We start from the raw sequence: 19973 nt of genomic DNA on the forward strand, positions 1-19973 counted from the left end.
GAACAGAGCCATCTACTGACAAAACGCACACATGTGTTGTTTTAGGCATTCACTGGAGAAACTGGGTTTTTGGCCTTTGGCCCAAACTATCTTGAATTCGATGTCAGTTTTTCATTTCTCCCTGTAACCCCTTAATTATATTGTTGAGATGCTTGCATTTGCCTCACACACCTGAAATCCTTTGAATGCCACCGTGGGATGCTTAGCTTAACCATCATGTCAGATCTAAATAGATCAGAAAATGAGAGGAGGTGGGGAAATACGGGGGAAGGGATTAGTGTATTAACAAAAGTTCCAATTACCGATATTCTGATTTTTTTTTAATGATCAAAGGATCAAGATGATGGGGAAAGAAATAAAAATAGCCGATTATGGGGCTATCTAGGAACTGTTCAATTATTCACTTCACCCTACTGGGAATGAACCCTAGAGCACAGGATAACTACCATTGTTTTGGCTTGCATACAAACTTCATTCAAGGGAAATTAGTGTAACCAAACAGGAGGGAGTTTTGTAGCTTAGAAGCCTCTTTTGTGTAAATACACACATGCTTCCATGGATTCAATCTTGTACTACTGCCAAAAGCATTGGTGCAGCAGCTTGCCCACCAGAGCACAAAACAAAGGACATTTGCATAACAGCAAAGTTCATCTGCTGAAATTATTACTCGAATCTCTGTTGTGTGTTCTCTCGCTCCCACCAAAAGCAAACACTGGGTGATGCTAAATAGTGTAAATTCTTGAAGAAATTTAATTGAACCTAGAGACTAAAATCGATTTTTATAAGTCTGTCTTAGTTTCAACATGAGATTGGTCAAAGCAACATGCCTTCTTGATAGAAATACCACAAATGTATAGAATTCTGTTGATAAAACGCTACAAGGAAATTAATTTGAAGGACATGATGTACGATGTTTATTATATGAATTGGGCAATCTTAAGAATTGTTCTTCATTCAAAGGAAAAGCAAAACAAACCAAAGGAAAACCCCAGACAAACCTAGAGTTATTCGTCATTCCAGAAATGACTTTTCTTTTCAATCCTAAGGGAATTTTGCAAAACTTCAGTAGCAGTACCAATCAATATGATGTCACATAAACACAGTCCCTTCACAAAGGCAAAGCTAGATAATGGACTTTTTTCTGGATTCTTTCTAACAAAAGTTTAATAACTAGGCAGATCTGAAAAATGATAAATATTTTCAGAAAAATAATGGCTCAATGCCCAATTCTATGTGATTCAGCATCTATAAACAGTGATCAAAAGTATTCAAGACAAATTGCCTTTTTCTTTCATTCTTTTTTTTTTTTCCTTCCTCTTTGGATTTTGTAACCTCATCCAGGAATAAGACAATGTACATGGCTTGTCAAGCTGCTAAAGTAAAGTTTAGATGAGCTTGGCTTGGGAGCAGAATCTCACAGGCACTCACCAGGTCAGGAACCTAAAAGTCTCTAAGAAGGTGCTTGGAATATACAGACATTGGACATTAGTGATAGTTTTTAAAACTTCAAACCTTTTATTAATTCTCACTTTATAACTAGAAAATCAGCAGTTATCAATGAAGAGAGTCATCAGGAATATTCAGCTGAATCTAGTATTGGATTATATGTGTTTAAATAATATTAAAACAACATATTTATGCTTCAGAATTTTGGGCTTACATTAGGTTCAAAAAGATCTTCAGACTGCCAAAGTCAATGTCCTCATGATATGCTTATCTGGTAAACAGAGGCAATGTGACAGCAATACAGTGATTTCTCTTTATGAAATATAAGATTTAAAAGTTAAAATTGCAAATGGATAAAATATGAGGAACAACAGAAAGATGGTCATGAATGCATTGGTTAAGAAATTTATTCAACATTTATTTCATAGAGTCATTGCAAATATTAGGATGAAGAAAATTGTCAGTAATATTATTGACACAATAATAATAATTTCTGTTCTACTAACCTTTATTGAGCACCTATAAATCTTTATGAGTGCCTCTTTTAGGCACTGAGGATACAGTAGTGACCAAATCAAAATCCCCACCTTCATGGAGTGTACATTTTAGTCAAAACAACATAAACAGATATATAAAATGCCCAGAAATGAAAAAGACTTGAGGGAAGAAACAAATCAGGAATAAACAGTACCAGCTGATAGGTTGGGAGATAATAAAGGAAATGGACTGGTATTTCACCCTAGTTCTTCCCATTTTGTACCATGTGGTCTTTTCACCACCACTCTACCTGTAAGAGCTTACATCTAATAGGGAAAGCAAGGAAACTTCACATACTTAGGCCAACTAGAAAATAACCCAAAGTAGCATCTTAGTAAGTATAAAGAGATAACTTGGCATAGACATGAGCATTAGGAAGGGAAAGTTGCATAAACAACAAGGTCCTACTGTATAGCACAGGGAAGTATATTCAATATCCTGTAATAAACCATAATGGAAAAGAATATGAAAGGTAACACATATATACATGTATAACTGAATCACACTTTGTTGTACAGCAGAAGTTACAGTTGGTTTAATATTGTAAATCAACTATACCTCAATAAAATAAATTTTTAAAAAAAGAAAAAGGGAAAGTTGCATATCAAAATTACATTCTTAATATCTTATTTGATTACAAGGAAAAGAATATATATTGCCAAAGCGGTTGTGTGAAAGCCATGCACTTTGATGTGATATTTAATCACTTTAAGAAAATTCATTTCATTGTATAAAGTTGGTAAAAAAAAATACCAAAACCTGAAAAAGATAGTTCAGTAAAACTATAGACTAATTTCATATTGTGACTATAGAGCCAAAGCTTCTGAATAAAATATTAGCAAATTGAACTCAGGAGTATATTAAAAGAATGGTATACCAGGACAAATCTGGTCTGATTCTAAAAATGTAAGTTTGGTTCAACATCAGGAAATCTATCAACATACTACTTAAATCAACTGATTAAAAGAGAAAGCCTAATTTTTTTTTATCAATAGATGAAGAAAAAAGACTTGTAAGATTCAGTAGCCATTTCTAACAAATATTCAACATGAAACCAGATTAGGAAAAAGTCAATTTATAAATTTATTCCACTGGAGTCTTGAGTACGATTGAGGACTAATAACAATAAAACATAGAATAACTAAGTTGAATAACTGTGACGCAGCAAAAAAAAAAAAAATTGCTTTTTGGTGATAACATGAGCCTCTGAACTCTGACAGCCCCATTCGCAGGCCCACCTTCCCACGGCTAAAGCAGAATGAAAGAGCAGGCCTGCAGCTCTCAGCTTTTCAGGTAGAAGAGTCCTCTCTTGGCTCAGATCGCCAAAACCACCAGCCTTGGTGTGTGTGCCACAAGGAACAATAATCCTGTCCCCCAGATGGTGTCCACGCACAGCTTTGCTGTGGTGTGTACTCTTAGCGTTGCTCATTTACAGGTTGATAATAAACCAAAGTAAAAAGAATTAAGTCTTAATCATCATTCTCACCTGGTTTTTTTTTTTTTTTTTTTTTCATTTATTTTTGGCTGTGTTGGGTCTTCGTTTCCGTGAGAGGGCTTTCTCTAGTTGCGGCGAGTGGGGGCCGCTCTTCATCGCGGTGCGCGGGCCTCTCACTATTGCGGCCTCTCTTGTTGTGGAGCACAGGCTCCAGACGCACAGGCTCAGTAGTTGTGGCTCACGGGCCTAGTCACTCCGCGGCATGTGGGATCTTCCCAGACCAGGGCTCGAACCTGTGTCCCCTGCATTGGCAGGCAGATTCTCAACCACTGCACCACCAGGGAAGCCCCCTCACCTGTTTTTGAAGATGGGCTGGTCTTTGATATCTGCTTAAATCAAACCATTAAAAAATTATAAATTCTTTTTTAAATTTAATTTTTATTTTATATTGGAGTATAGTTGATTTACAATGTTGTGTTAGTTTCAGGTGTACAGCAAAGTGATTCAGTTATGCATATACATATATACAATCTTTTTCAGATTCTTTTCCCATATAGGATATTACAGAATATGGAAGGAAATAAAATAATAATGACAACTAATATTCACTGAGTTCATATTAAGTTCCAGGAATTGCTCTCATTGAATCCTTACTACAACGCTGTCAGATAAAGGCTATTATTATCCCCATTTCGCAGGCAAACCCTGCAGCCTTAAAAGAATAGATAGTTATATTTAGCTAGAAAACAATTTGGTTTTTGCAAGATATAAGATTCCTCAAAAAAAAAAGTTAAACTTCAAAAGATAGATTGGGAAAATACATCTATAAGACATTAGAAAAATAAATTATTTCCCCATAATAAACAAAGAACTTCTAATAACATGACAAAAAGACAACTCAATAGAAAACAAAGTATAAAATATGGATAAATAACGTGATAGAGGATAATTTCTAATAACATGATAAAAAGACAACTCAATAGAAAACAAAGTATAAAATATGGATAAATAACGTGATAGAGGATATACAAAGAGTTAATAATGTTTGAAAATATTTATATCTTAAAAAAGTCAAGGGACTACAAATTAATTAAAGAAATAATAAATACTGGCAAGACCAAAAGGATTAGTAATTTCTTTTTTTTTCTTCTAGTTTTATTCAGATAGAGTTGACCCAAAGCACTGTATACGTTTAAGGGGTCCAGCATAATCATTTGACTTGCGTACATCATGAAATGATGACCACAATAAGTTTAGTAAGCATCCATCATCTCCTATAGATACAAAATAAAAGAAAAAATTCTTTCCTTGTGATAGCACTCTTAGGATTTATTGGGTTGGCCAAAACGTTTGTTCGAGTTTTTCTGTAACATCTTATGGAAAATTCTGGACAAACGTTTTGGCCAACCCAATACTTTCTTAACAATTTTCATATGTAATGTCAGCGGTGTTAATTGTATTAATCGTGTTGTACATCACAACCCTAGTACTTATTTATCTTATAACTGAAAGTTTTCACCTTTGACCACCTTCACCCACCACTGCCTCTGGTAACCACAAATCTGATTTCCAAAAGGAGCAGTAATTTCAAGAATTTGTGGGGACACAAATCATGGACATTTTCTTTCATTGTTTGTGATCAAGTGAATTACTTCAAACTTTTCAGAAAGTAATCCATCAATAATGATTAAAATTAAACATACATTTTGGTATAGCAATTCTTGCTAACCTGTACAATAATAAATAAGTACAGGGACTTCCCTGGCAGTCCAGGGGTTAAGACTCCACACTTCCAACGTAGGGGACATAGGTTCGATCCCTGGTCAGGGAGCTAAGATGCCACATGCCGTGCAGCGCAGCCAAAAAATTAAAAAAAAACAACAAAAAAAAGTACAGTCGTATGTGTACATACATTTTCAAATATGGTTTTTAACAGTAAAGTCGAGTCAGTAGGATAACTGAATAGTCTGTTTTCAGCCATGAAAGGAATATTATGCAACACAAAACATGATAGGGTGTGTCCCTGATCTCTAGTTGAGTGTGAAAAGCAAGTTACAGATTAATAATGGGTATAAAATAAAAATTTTCCAGAAAAAAAATTAAAAGAGAGAGAGAAAACTTACCTATGTGTGGATATATTTGCTGTGTGAGAAAGTATGGAAGAATAGATTCAAAGCTATCACCTTTTCACCTTTAAAGTGTGGGAATGGGGAGGGACAGAAGGAGGTTGAGGTGAAGGACCATAATTTATTTTCCTGTATGTATCAATATCTTTGGTTTTTTTCTCTGAATGCAAAATGCAAATCAAATATCCGAAGTAAAACAATTAATATTAACAACTTTAAAAGGAAAGGAAGATATCTTAAAGGAAAAAATTAATTTCATTTCAGCAAATACTTATTGTACACCTTGTTCTGTATGAGAAGCTTTGCCGGGGAGTCAGTTGTTGAGAGGAATTACCATATGGAGTCAAATATTACCACACTCTCATGCCCTGTGGTCATTCATGTTTTGTATTGATTAAGTAGTCTTAGAATTATAAAATCTTCTATCTAGATATGAGGGCAAGGATTGTCTCTTAACATTAGATACAAGGAAACTGAGGCCCAGAGATGTTAAGTGTTTTGCTCCAAGTCTCACAGCTTTGGTTGAATAACCTACAACAAATATCAAGGATATTTATTCTTAGCCCATTCTCAACCCATTATATCAATCTTCATAAATCCTCTTATTCATAAAGTTCTTAAATATGGTTTGATGGAGTTAAAGAAATTAGAAGTAAGTTTCAATGTTTATGTGTGTTACTTTTTTCAGTCCTGAAGCCAATCATCTAACCTACATTCCATAAATTTTTGCTTACAACCAGGATCTCGTAGGTCCCTTGATTGTTTAGGGCCACTCTTCAGGGGTCTGAACAAGTAGGTAAAAGTCAGTAGCTCCTTAAACACCTACCCACCTGTCCTACTTTTTGCAAATTTACAATAACTAAACAGAGAATGGAAATCTAAGCAATTAAGAACCACTCAAATAAAAGAAATCATCATTGTTGGCAAAGCAACTCCAAAATAAACATTTTATTCCCAGCCAGAAACTGCAATTCTGTTTAGAAAATTTCAATGTAAAAGTCTTGTTTTAGAGAACATACCTTTTGCTTAGTAGGCTAGGAACATGCTCTTGGGTCTGAGTATTTTGGGCTGCAACAATATTTTATAATCCTTTCTATGAACAATAGATATATAAAAGGCCATGGAAAATTAAACTGAATGAAAGTTTTAATCTCACATATTTTAGCCACACTCTAGTAAATGTAGTCTTAAGCATTGGAAAGAATAGAATCCAATATTTAACTAACTGGCTCTTTAAAAAGTTTGGACACATTTATTTTTAGTAATAGCTCTAGGATATTTTCAGGAGGATGATCAAATTAGATACCATTTCTGATAGCCTACTCACTATAATGACAATGGCCTTCTCCACCTTGCTATAAAATTCCTTATAAAAATTTTCTGTGGAAGTAGATTCATGTCTTCCAACTCAGTACTGTCAAAAAGATATATCTTCTTGGGCTTCCCTGGTGGTGCAGTGGTTAAGAATCCGCCTGCCAATGCAGGGGACACGGGTTCGAGCCCTGATCCGGGAAGATCCCACATGCTGCGGAGCAACTAAGCCCGTGCGCCACAACTATTGAGCCTGCTCTCTAGAGCCCGTGAGCCACAACTACTGAGCCCGTGTGCTGCAACTAATGAAGCCCACGCGCCTAGAGCCTGTGCTCCGCAACAAGAGAAGCCACAGCAGTGAGAAGCCCGTGCATCGCAATGAAGAGTAGCCCCCACTCGCCGCAACTAGAGAAAGCCCATGTGCAACAATGAAGACCCAGTGCAGCCAAAAATAAAATAAATAAATTTATAAAATTTAAAAAAAGATGTATCTTCTTAAGTCTGTAACTTTTTAAGTGAGAAAAATAGCCAATTTCTGGATGCAAATGTTTATAGTTAGAGAACACAGGGATTTTTTTAGCTCTTCAAATGACTGTCTCCAGAATCATTACATCACATCACTTAATCTACGCTGGTTGATATCTTATTTAGGGTTTATTTTATGAATGCTTTTCTTAGGCTCAACAACTGAGTTCCAGATCAATTCACTCTCAGCTCAACTGCTAACACAGACTACCTCCAAAGTTTGGATTCTTTCAAGGGCTGCCAAGCCTTGACCTGAACTCTCACAATATTCTAGATCCAAAGGCAAGTGGTATTCCACATGTGAATCAGGTAGAACTGAGCTGTGATAACCCTTCCATTTTCCATTTGCATGACAAGTACCAGGAAGCCCTGTAAATAGGACCTTGACTTATTTCTGAAGTCCACAAAGAGCACTGCACCCCCCAAACAAATAGAATCCTATGTCTGCTCTATAAACTTTGCTTGCGTTGGGCTTCTTTGATCTCTCCTCCATCCAGGCAAATCCTCTGTGCTCATAAGGAACTCATCTAAAATTTCTCTTCACCAGCACAGTGTGGAACTCTCTGAGAAGATGTTTTTGGTTTTTTGTTTGTTTGTTTGTTAATTTTTATTTATTTATTTTTGGCTGTGTTGGATCTTCGTTGCTGCACACGGGCTTTCTCTAGTCGCGGTGAGTGGGGGCTACTCTTTGTTGCACTGCGGTGGCTTCTCTTGTCACGGAGCACGGGCTCTAGGCACGCGGGCTCAGTAGTTGTGGCTCACGGGCTCTGGAGTGCAGGCTCAGTAGTTGTGGTTCACGGGCTTAGTTGCTCCGCGGCATGTGGGACCTTCCCGGACCAGGGCTCGAACCCACACGTGTACCCTGCAATGGCAGGTGGATTCTTTTTTTTTTTTTTTTGAATGGGTGTGGCTGAGTTCTAATAAAACTTTATTTGTAGACACTGAAATTTGAATTGCATACAATTTTCATGGATCATAAAATATTCTCCCTTTTATTTTATTTTTTTTTTTTTTAAAACATCTTTATTGAAGTATAATTGCCTTACAATGGTGTGTTAGCTTCTGCTTTATAACAAAGTGAATCAGTTATACATATACAATATGTTCCCATTTCTCTTCCCTCTTGCATCTCCCTCCCTCCCACCCTCCCCATCCCACCCCTCTAGGTGGTCAAAAAGCACCGAGCTGATCTCCCTGTGCTATGCGGCTGCTTCCCACTAGTTATCTATTTTACATTTGGTAGAGTATATATGTCCATGACACTCTCTTACCCTGTCACATCTCACCCCACCCCCTCCCCATATCCTCAAGTCCATTCTCTAGTAGGTCTGTGTCTTTATTCCCGTCTTGCCACTAGGTTCTTCATGGCCTTTTTTTTTTTTTTTTTTTCCTTAGATTCCGTATATATGTGTTAGCATACTGTATTTGTTTTTCTCTTTCTGACTTACTTCACTCTGTATGACAGACTCTAACTCCATCCACCTCATTACAAATACCTCCATTTCATTTCTTTTTATGGCTGAGTAATATTCCATTGTATATATGTGCCACATCTTCTTTATCCATTCATCTGTCGATGGACATTTAGGTTGCTTCCATGTCCTGGCTATTGTAAATAGAGCTGCAATGAACATTTTGGTACATGACTCTTTTTGACCTATGGTTTTCTCAGGGTATATGCCCAGTATTGGGATTGCTGGGTCGTATGGTAGTTCTATTTGTAGTTTTTTCAGGAACCTCCATACTGTTCTCCATAGTGGCTGTATCAATTTACATTCCCACCAACAGTGCAAGAGTGTTCCCTTTCCTCCACACCCTCTCCAGCATTTATTGTTTCTAGATTTTTTGATGATGGCCATTCTGACCGGTGTGAGATGATATCTCATTGTAGTTTTGATTTGCATTTCTCTAATGATTAATGATGTTGAGCATTCTTTCATGTGTCTGTAGGCCATCTGTATATCTTCTTTGGAGAAATGTCTATTTAGGTCTTCTGCCCATTTTTGGATTGGGTTGTTGGTTTTTTTGTTATTGAGCTGCATGAGCTGCTTGTAAATCTTGGAGATTAATCCTTTGTCAGTTGCTTCATTTGCAAATATTTTCTCCCATTCTGAGGGTTGTCTTTTGGTCTTGTTTATGGTTTCCTTTGCTGTGCAAAAGCTTTTAAGTTTCATTAGGTCCCATTTGTGAATTTGTGTTCTTATTTCCATTTCTCTGGGAGCTGGGTCAAAAAGAATCTTGCTGTGATGTATGTCATAGAGTGTTCTGCCTATGTTTTCCTCTAAGAGTTTGATAGTGTCTGCCCTTACACTTAGGTCTTTAATCCATTTTGAGTTTATTTTTGTGCATGGTGTCAGGGAGTGTTCTAATTTCATACTTTTACATGTACCTGTCCAATTTTCCCAGCACCACTTATTGAAGAGGCTGTCTTTTCTCCACTGTATATTCTTGCCACCTTTATCAAAGATAAGGTGACCATATGTGTGTGGGTTTATCTCTGGGCTTTCTATCCTGTTCCATTGATCTATATTTCTGTTTTTGTGCCAGTACCAAACTGTCTTGATTACTGAAGCTTTGTAATATAGTCTGAAGTCAGGGAGCCTGATTCCCCCAGCTCCATTTTTCGTTCTCAAGATTGCTTTGGCTATTCGGGGTCTTTTGTGTTTCCATACAAATTGTGAAATTTTTTGTTCTAGTTCTGTGAAAAATGCCAGTGGTAGTTTGATAGGGACTGCATTGAATCTGTAGATTGCTTTGGGTAGTAGAGTCATTTTCACAATGTTGATTCTTCCAATCCAGGAACATGGTATATCTCTCCATCTATTTGTATCATCTTTAATTTCTTTCATCAGTGTCTTATAATTTTCTGCATACAGGTCTTTTGTCTCCTTAGGTAGGTTTATTCCTAGATATTTTATTCTTTTTGTTGCAATGGTAAATGGGAGTGTTTTCTTAATTTCACTTTCAGATTTTTCGTCATTAGTGTATAGAAATGCAAGAGATTTCTGTGCATTTATTTTGTATCCTGCTACTTTACCAAATTCATTGATTAGCTCTAGGAGTTTTCTGGTAGCATCTTTAGGATTCTCTATGTATAGTATCATGTCATCTGCAAATAGTGACAGCTTTACTTCTTCTTTTCCGATTTGGATTCCTTTTATTTCTTTGTCTTCTCTGATTGCTGTGGCTAGCACTTCCAAAACTATGTTGAATAATAGTGGTGAGAGTGGGCAACCTTGTCTTGTTCCTGATCTTAGTGGAAATGGTTTCAGTTTTTCACCATTGAGGACAATGTTGGCTGTGGGTTTGTCATATATGGCCTTTATTATGTTGAGGAAAGTTCCCTCTATGCCTGCTTTCTGCAGGGCTTTTATCATAAATGGATGTTGAATTTTGTCGAAAGCTTTCTCTGCATCTATTGAGATGATCATATGGTTTTTCTCCTTCAATTTGTTAATATGGTGTATCACATTGATTGATTTGCGTATATTGAAGAATCCTTGCATTCCTGGGATAAACCCCACTTGATCATGGTGTATGATCCTTTTAATGTGCTGTTGGATTCTGTTTGCTAGTATTTTGTTGAGGATTTTTGCATCTATGTTCATCAGTGATATTGGCCTGTAGTTTTCTTTCTTTGTGACATCTTTGTCTGGTTTTGGTATCAGGGTGATGGTGGCCTCGTAGAATGAGTTTGGGAGTGTTCCTCCCTCTGCAATATTTTGGAAGAGTTTGAGAAGGATAGGTGTTAGCTCGTCTCTAAATGTTTGATAGAATTCACCTGTGAAGCCATCTGGTCCTGGGCTTTTGTTTGTTGGAAGGTTTTTAATCACAGTTTCAATTTCAGTGCTTGTGATTGGTCTGTTCATATTTTCTATTTCTTCCTGGTTCAGTCTCGGCAGTTTGTGCATTTCTAAGAATCTGTCCATTTCTTCCAGGTTGTCCATTTTATTGGCATAGAGTTGCTTGTAGTAATCTCTCATGATCTTTTGTATTTCTGCAGTGTCAGTGGTTACTTCTCCTTTTTCATTTCTAATTCTATTGATTTGAGTCTTCTCCCTTTTTCTCTTGATGAGTCTGGCTAATGGTTTATCAATTTTGTTTATCTTCTCAAAGAACCAGCTTTTAGTTTCATTGATTTTTGCTATTGTTTCCTTCATTTCTTTTTCATTTATTTCTGACCTGATCTTTATAATTTCTTTCCTTCTGCTGGCTTTGGGGTTTTTTTGTTCTTCTTTCTCTAATTGCTTCAGGTGCAAGGTTAGGTTGTTTATTCGAGATGTTTCCTGTTTCTTGAGGTAGGCTTGTATTGCTATAAACTTCCCTCTTAGCACTGCTTTTGCTGCATCCCATAGGTTTTGGGTCGTCGTATCTCCATTGTCATTTGTTTCTAGGTATTTTTTGATTTCCCCTTTGATTACTTCAGTGATCACTTCGTTATTAAGTAGTGTATTGTGTAGCCTCCATGTGTTTGTATTTTTTACAGATCTTTTCCTGTAATTGATATCTAGTCTCATAGCGTTGTGGTCGGAAAAGATACTTGATACAATTTCAATTTTCTTAAATTTACCAAGGCTTGATTTGTGACCCAAGATATGATCTATCCTGGAGAATGTTCCATGAGCACTTGAGAAAAATGTGTATTCTGTTGTTTTTGGGTAGAATGTCCTATAAATATCAATTAAGTCCATCTCGTTTAATGTATCATTTAAAGCTTGTGTTTCCTTATTTATTTTCATTTTGGATGATCTGTCCATTGGTGAAAGTGGGGTGTTAAAGTCCCCTACTATGATTGTGTTGCTGTCGATTTCCCCTTTTATGGCTGTTAGTATTTGCCTTATGTATTGAGGTGCTCCTATGTTGGGTGCATAAATATTTACAATTGTTATAGCTTCCTCTTGGATCAATCCCTTGATCATTATATAGTGTCCTTCTTTGTCTCTTGTAATAGTCTTTATTTTAAAGTCTATTTTGTCTGATATGAGAATTGCTACTCCAGCTTTCTTTTGATTTCCATTTGCATGGAATATCTTTTTCCATCCCCTCACTTTCAGTCTGTATGTGTCTCTAGGTCTGAAGTGGGTCTCTTGTAGACAGCATATATATGGGTTTTGTTTTTGTATCCATTCAGCCAGCCTGTGTCTTTTGGTGGGAGCATTTAATCCATTTACATTCAAGGTAATTATCAATATGTATGTTCCTATTCCCATTTTCTTAAATGTTTTGGGTTTGTTATTGTAGGTGTTTTCCTTCTCTTGTGTTTCTTGCCTAGAGAAGTTCCTTTAGCATTTGTTGTAAAGCTGGTTTGGTGGTGCTGAACTCTCTCAGCTTTTGCTTGTCTGTAAAGGTTTTAATTTCTCCATCGAATCTGAATGAGATCCTTGCTGGGTAGAGTAATCTTGGTTGTAGGTTTTTCTCCTTCATCACTTTAAGTATATCCTGCCACTCCCTTCTGGCTTGCAGAGTTTCTGCTGAAAGATCAGATGTTAACCTTATGGGGATTCCCTTGTGTGTTATTTGTTTTTTTTCCCTTGCTGCCTTTAATATGTTTTCCTTATATTTAATTTTTGACAGTTTGATTAATATGTGTCTTGGCGTGTTTCTCCTTGGGTTTATCCTGTATGGGACTCTCTGTGCTTCCAGGACTTGATTAACTATTTCCTTTCCCATATTAGGGAAGTTTTCAACTATAATCTCTTCAAATATTTTCTCAGTCCCTTTCTTTTTCTCTTCTTCTTCTGGGACCCCTATAATTCGAATGTTGGTGCGTTTAATGTTGTCCCAGAGGTCTCTGAGACTGTCCTCAGTTCTTTTCATTCTTTTTTCTTTATCCTGCTCTGTAGTAGTTATTTCCACCATTTTATCTTCCAGGTCACTTATCCTTTCTTCTGCCTCAGTTATTCTGCTATTGATCCCATCTAGAGTATTTTTAATTTCATTTATTGTGTTTTTCATCATTGCTTGGTTCCTCTTTAGTTCTTCTACGTCCTTGTTAAATGTTTCTTGCATTTTGTCTATTCTATTGCCAAGATTTTGGATCATCCTTACTATCATTATTCTGAATTCTTTTTCAGGTAGACTACCTATTTCCTCTTCATTTGTTAAGTCTAGTGTGCTTTGACCCTGCTCCTTCATCTGCTGTGTGTTTTTTTGTCGTCTCATTTTGCTTATCTTACTGTGTTTGGGGTCTCCTTTTCACAGACTGCAGGTTTGTAGTTCCCGTTGTTTTTGGTATCTGTCCCCAGTGGCTAAGTTTGGTTCAGTGGGTTGTGTAGGCTTCCTGGTGTAGGGAACTAGTGCCTGAGCTCTGGTGGATGAGGCTGGATCTTGTCTTTCTGGTGGGCACATCCACGTCTGGTGGTGTATTTTGGGGGTGTCTGTGGCCTTATTATGATTTTAGGCAGCCTCTCTGCTAATGGATGGGGCTGTGTTCCTGTCTTGCTAGTTGTTTGGCATAGGGTGTTCAGCACTGTAGCTTGCTGGTCATTGAGTGATGCTGGGTCTTGATGTTGAGATGGAGATCTCTGAGAGATTTTTACCGTTTGGTATTACGTGGAGCTGGGAGGTCTCTTGTGGACCAGTGTCCTGAAGTTGGCTCTCCCACCTCAGAGGCACGGCCCTGATGCCTGGCTGGAGCACCAAGAGCCTTTCGTCCACACGGCTCAGAGTAAAAGGGAGAAAAAATAGAAAGAAAGAAAGAAAGAAAGAAAGAAAGAAAGAAAGAAAGAAAGAAAGAAAGAAAGAAAGAAAGAAAGAAAGAAAGAAAGAAAGAAAGAAAGGAGGGAGGGAGGGAGGGAGGGAGGGAGGGAGGGAGGAAGGAAAGAAAGAAAGAAAGAAAGAAAGAAAGAAAGAAAGAAAGAAAGAAAGAAAGAAAGAGGCTATAATATAGTGAAGCAAAATAAAGCTATTGTAAAGCAAAGCTATACAGACAAAATCTCACCCAGAAGCATATACATATACACTCACACACACAAAAAAAAGGAACAGGGGAAAAATTAATATATCCTGCTCCCAAAGTCCACCTCCTGAATTTGGGATGATTCGTTGTCTATTCAGGTATTCAGCAGATGCAGGCACATCAAGTTGTTTGTGGAGTTTTAATCCGCTACTTCTGAGGCTGCTGGGAGAGATTTCCCCTTCTCTTCCCTGTTCACACAGCTCCTGGGGTTCAGCTTTGGATTTGGACCCGCCTCTGCGTGTAGGTCACCTGAGGGCGTCTATTCCCCGCCCAGACAGAACGGGGTTAAAGGAGCAGCTGCTTCGGGGGCGCTGGCTCACTCAGGCCGCGGGGAGGGAGGGGTACGGAGGAGGCGGGGCGAGCCTGCGGCGTCAGAGGCCGGCGTGACGTTGCACCAGCCTGAGGCGCGCAGTGCGTTCTCCCGGGGAATTTGTCCGGGGATCACGGGACCCTGGCAGTGGCGGGCTGCACCGGCTCCCGGGAGGGGCGGTGTGGAGAGTGACCTGTGCTCACACACAGGCTTTTTGGAGGCGGCAGCAGCAGCCCCAGCGTCTCACGCCTGTCTCTGGGGTCCGCGCTGATCGCCGCGGCTCGCGCCTTTCTCTGGAGTTCGTTTAGGCGGCGCTCTGAATCCCCTCTCCTTGCGCGCAGCGAAACAAAGAGGCAAGAAAAAGCCTCTTGCCTCTTCGGCAGCTGCAGACTTTTTCCCGGTCTCCCTCCCAGCCAGCTGTGGTGCGCTAAACCCTTCAGGCTGTGTTCACGCCGCCAACCCCAGTCCTCTCCCTGCGATCCGAGATCCGACCGAAGCCCGAGCCTCAGCTCCCAGCCCCGCCCGCCCCGGCGGGTGAGCAGACAAGCCTCTCGGGCTGGTGAGCGCTGCTCGGCGCCGAGCCTCTGTGCGGGAGTCTCTCCGCTTTTTCCTCTGCGCCCCTGTTTCTGTGGGATCCGCGCTGTTAGCTGCGGCTCGCGCCCGTCTCTGAAGTTCGTTTAGGCGGCGCTCTGAATCCCCTCTCCTCGCGCACCAGGAAACAAAGAGGGAAGAAAAAGTCTCTTGCCTCTTCGGCAGCTGCAGACTTTTTCTCGGACTCCCTCCCGGCTAGCTGTGGTGCGCTAACCCCTTCAGGCTGTGTTCACGCCGCCAATCCCAGTCCTCTCCCTGCGATCCGACTGAAGCCCGAGCCTCAGCTCCCAGCCCCCGCCCGCCCCGGCGGGGGAGCAGACAAGCCTCTCGGGCTGGTGAGTGCTGGTCGGCACCGCTCCTCCGTGCGGGAGCCTCTCCGCTTTGCCCTCCGCACCCCTGTGGCTGCGCTCTCCTCCGTGGCTCCGAAGCTTCCCCCTTCTGCCACCCGCAGTCTCTGCCCGCGAAGGGGCTTCCTAGTGCGTGGAAATCTTTCCTCCTTCACAGCTCCCTCCCACTGGCGCAGGTGCCGTCCCTATTCTTTTGTCTCTGTTATTTCTTTTTTCTCTTTTGCCCTACCCAAGTACGGGGGGAGTTTCTTGCCTTTTTGGAGGTCGGACGTTTTCTGCCAGCGTTCAGTGGGTGTTCTGTAGGAGCAGTTCCACGTGTAGATGTATTTCTACTGTATCTGTGGGAAGGAAGGTGATCTCCGCGTCTTACTCTTCCGCCATCTTCTCTCCTCCCCCCGGCAGGTGGATTCTTAACCACTGCGCCACTAGGGAAGTCCAGAAAAAGTTTTTAAAATCCGCAATGATTTCAAGCCATGTAGTAAAGTTGGAGTAGATGTCAGGTCCTTGTTAATTTTAAGTTAGGACCGTAATCATCAAGCAACTGCCCAATGACATCTGGTAGAGGCCCATTTTGTCACCAAGAATTAGGAAGAATACCCTACAAATATCTCAGGTCAGATTCCTTCTGGAGGAAATTTTTTCTCTTTAAGATAGAAAATTTTGGTTCATCCTTTTCCATTCTCATTTTTCTATTACGCCTTTCAGACTTTGAATTTGTATAGAACTAAAAATGTAGGTGTCAATATATCACTTTGTGGAAAACTCTTTGAAAGTTTCAAAATAGCTATATGCTAAGGAAAAACATAATGGAGATAGCCATGACTGCTATTACTTCCGGAACTCCATCTCTGGGTGTATGGCACTAAATGGGTGTACAATTTAGGCCCTGCTATCGAGAAGCTTACAGTCTACTGGGGAGCTGGGATATACACTCCAAAATTTAAGGAACATTGCAAGGCAACACACAAAAGATGACCCATGATAGCATATAAATAAGTAATCTTTTAACGACTTACGCACATTTTTCTAGGGTCCTTTGTCCCCCATAAGAGCATGAATGGGTTAGCACTATGCCCTTACAATATTTAGCCAGAAAAGAAAAGCAACGTTAAACATTATTAGAAAACAGTGTTTCTTTCTTCTGATGTTCATGTCTATGACTTAAACAGGATCATTCTTTGCTTGCCTTTTTAAAGCTTTCCACATGTCTCTTGTCTTTGAGAACAGGATGTGTTGTTATTGCTTTACTTGTTACATCATGCACTAGTGAGACTCAGGAACTCAATAGGGCATCCTCAGAAAATGCAAAGAATGATTTCTGCACCCTCCCACCACCATCCAAAAAAAAAAAAAAAAACAAGAATAGTGACATATTTAAAGTACACACTAATAATGCAAAGCAAGGAGTTCTGACGTTTCGTTTAATTGAGTTATAAACAAGAAAACTATCAAATCCTGCTGCCACCCCATTGATGCGTGTGGATGTGTGAATTCTCTCCATGTGTGTGCTCTGTGTCCTTAAGGGCACCCATGGTGGAGATGAATCACTAAGGTGTGTATTAGTCTGACAATCTTAGAAAGTCTCCAGACTAAAAGCCCAACCCAGGAAACAGCATTTCATCTAGTTCCTGGTGTACTGCTAATTGATCCGAAACCCTTCATCACTGTCTAGTGTGCAAAGGGAGAAGTCGAAAGTGGGTATTTAGAAAGTGACTTAACTGAAAACAAGGCAGAGCAAAATGCCAGGCCTTGTGAACTGCAGTTGCTCTGTTCCTGTGTTGTCACACTGGTGCTAAGCTTACGTTTTATTTCAGGTCACTTGGAGAGCCCCACTTATCCTGAATGGAGACATCCTTACCTACGAGATCCGCATGCCTGACCCTCGCATCACAATCACCAACGTTACTTCCTCTGTGTTCAGTCACGTCGTTACTCATCTGATTCCTTTCACTAATTATTCTGTCACCATTGTGGCTTGCTCAGGGGGTAATGGGTATCTAGGGGGTTGCACAGAGAGTTTCCCTACCCATGCGACCACCCATCCCACCCTGCCTCAGGATCTTAGCCCGTTGTCCGTGGTTCCACTAAGTGAGTCGTATGTGGGCATTTCTTGGCAGCCACCAACCAGGCCAAATGGACCCAATTTGAGGTAAGAGAAAGTGACGGTGCTTTTGGATTTTGTTACGATCTTATCTCTCTGGGAAGGAAGGGAGGAAGGAGGCTTTTCCTCACATAGGAACATTGAACTAATTCCTTGTTGGATATTCCTCACTCATAACATTTTTTTTTTATTGAAGTGTAGTTGATTTACAGTGTTGTGTTAATTTCTGCTGTACAGCAAAGTGACTCAGTTATACATATATATATATATATATATATACATTCTTTTTTATATTCTTTTCCATTGTGGAAATATCTCACAGGATATTGAATATAGTTCACTGTGTTATACAGTAGGACCTTGTTGTTCATCCATTTTGTATATAATAGTTTGCATCTGCTAATCCCAAACTCCCAATCCTTCCCTCCCCCAAACCCCTCCCCCTTGGCAACCACAGGTCTGTTCTCTGTGTCTGCCTCACTCATAATTTTCATACAGTTTCATCTTCTGTATCTTGACTTATATGGAACCATAAAAAGATCATCAAGGTAAAAATACCATGATATTGTGGGGAACTAAAAACCCTCGAAACAACAATCGCTGTTCTGTAATGCTTCTCTACACAGCCCCTCTCTTGATTTTCAAAGTATATCTTTATTATATGTTAAGCAAGCTTGATGCATGTTCTAAATGACACATTTGCACAAATATGCCTCAAAATTCTAAAGATAGCACAATAATTTTTTGGCATGTTATTATTATCTGGAAACTTGTAAAGCATGTGGTCAGGAATATAGATAAGATGAAAGAAAAGAACTGTGGTTCTGAAATGGCTTTATAACAACTTGACACTTAGGCAAGACTATGGAGTCAATAATATTATCATTGTTGATAAAGTATTGATGGTAGAAGTCTTAGGAAATCATTAACTTTATAAGCTTTTGGTAATTCTATTTTGTGTGAAACTGGCAATAAAGTTTTGGCAAATCTGATAGAGAAGAAATCTAAATGTTATCATTTTACTGATAATAGTAAAATGTGAATGTAGCCAATTGTTCGTTAGCAACACGGATGACACTTGGGCCAAAAAAAAAAAAAAGATTATCTGAAAAAAAGAAAATGAAGATGTTTTCTTTACGCTTACACATACATCCCACACACTCGTACCGTGAGACAGCCTGAATTTTGGTAATAACATTAGTTGAGATAATCCCGGTCTTTCTGCTTCTCTTCTGCTTTAGATATGAGCTTCTGAGACGTAAAATCCAGCAACCACTTGCATCAAATCCCCCAGAAGATTTAAATCTGTGGCACAATATTTATTCAGGAACTCAGTGGTTTTATGAAGATAAGGGTCTTGGCAGGTGAGATGACAAAAAGTATAAAAACAAATGCTGGCATTTAGTTTGGGGCATGTTGAATAGCTCAAAGAATCTGAGTGTCTTCATTGTGTGAGCCAGTTATCAGTAATGCAATAAAACATGTTTGGTTATTATCTGTGGCATTAATCATCGAGCTGCAATAGTCAGCATGTTTAATATTTGCCATCTTAACTGCACGCTTCAAATAAGCCTTTTGAAGTCAAGTTTGTAGGTGTTTGAGCCTTAGCCTCTTGCCTTTGTCACAGCTCTAGCCAGACACGTAACGGAGAAATCTGGAAATGTTGAACATGTTCAAAACTGGGGAAAGTTTGGGCCACTTGTAAAATGCTTGCTTTTCGAGGAAATAATTTGCTATAAATCATTGATTCAATTCACAAAAATTATTTAGTTAACAGGCTTGGGACTCGAAAGAATTCAATCTGGAGTTCGAAGAGATCAAGAAATGGGCAAGTAGGCAATGTCAGAAAAGAGTACCCCACGGGAGAGTAAGGAGGGGTGGGTTTGGTTTCATCCTGTGCTGGAGGACTAGCTTTGTGGCCTTAGGGGAGTCACTTAACTTCTCTGGGCTTCACTTTTGCTGTCTATAAAATGAGGAGATTGGATGGGATTAAGTGAAGTCTAAACCTTCATGAATCAAGCAATGTAATCAAATTTCAAAAAATCACAAGTATTATTTTAGGAAAAGTTTTAAGACATATTGCTCAATGACTTTTCTATCAGGTGGGTTATGCTTCTAGACTCACACTGACTAGCTCTACTCTGAACTCTGTTTACAATCTGGTCTTGTCTCCCCTCTTCCCCTGCTGGGCCTCTGTGCTTCAGCCACGTTAGTATTGCGTTCGGCACCTCTAATAGGCAACACCCACCCCTCAACTTCTCCCCATAGCTGCCATTTCCCTCTGTC

At 39.4% G+C, this 19973-nt stretch overlaps 1 protein-coding gene across 1 annotated transcript in view; it reads left to right on the forward strand.

Annotated features, from left to right (window-relative positions):
- Positions 1 to 19973, forward strand: part of USH2A (usherin) — a 795295-nt gene that overhangs the window by 521447 nt on the left and 253875 nt on the right. The window contains exons 41-42 of the mRNA XM_068538548.1: positions 17401 to 17735; positions 18929 to 19051. Of these exons, the coding sequence (XP_068394649.1) occupies positions 17401 to 17735; positions 18929 to 19051 (458 nt within the window). The remainder of the gene's footprint in view (positions 1 to 17400; positions 17736 to 18928; positions 19052 to 19973) is intronic.

This window comes from Eschrichtius robustus, chromosome 3 (assembly GCF_028021215.1).
Source record: "Eschrichtius robustus isolate mEscRob2 chromosome 3, mEscRob2.pri, whole genome shotgun sequence".
Lineage (NCBI taxonomy): Eukaryota > Metazoa > Chordata > Mammalia > Artiodactyla > Eschrichtiidae > Eschrichtius > Eschrichtius robustus.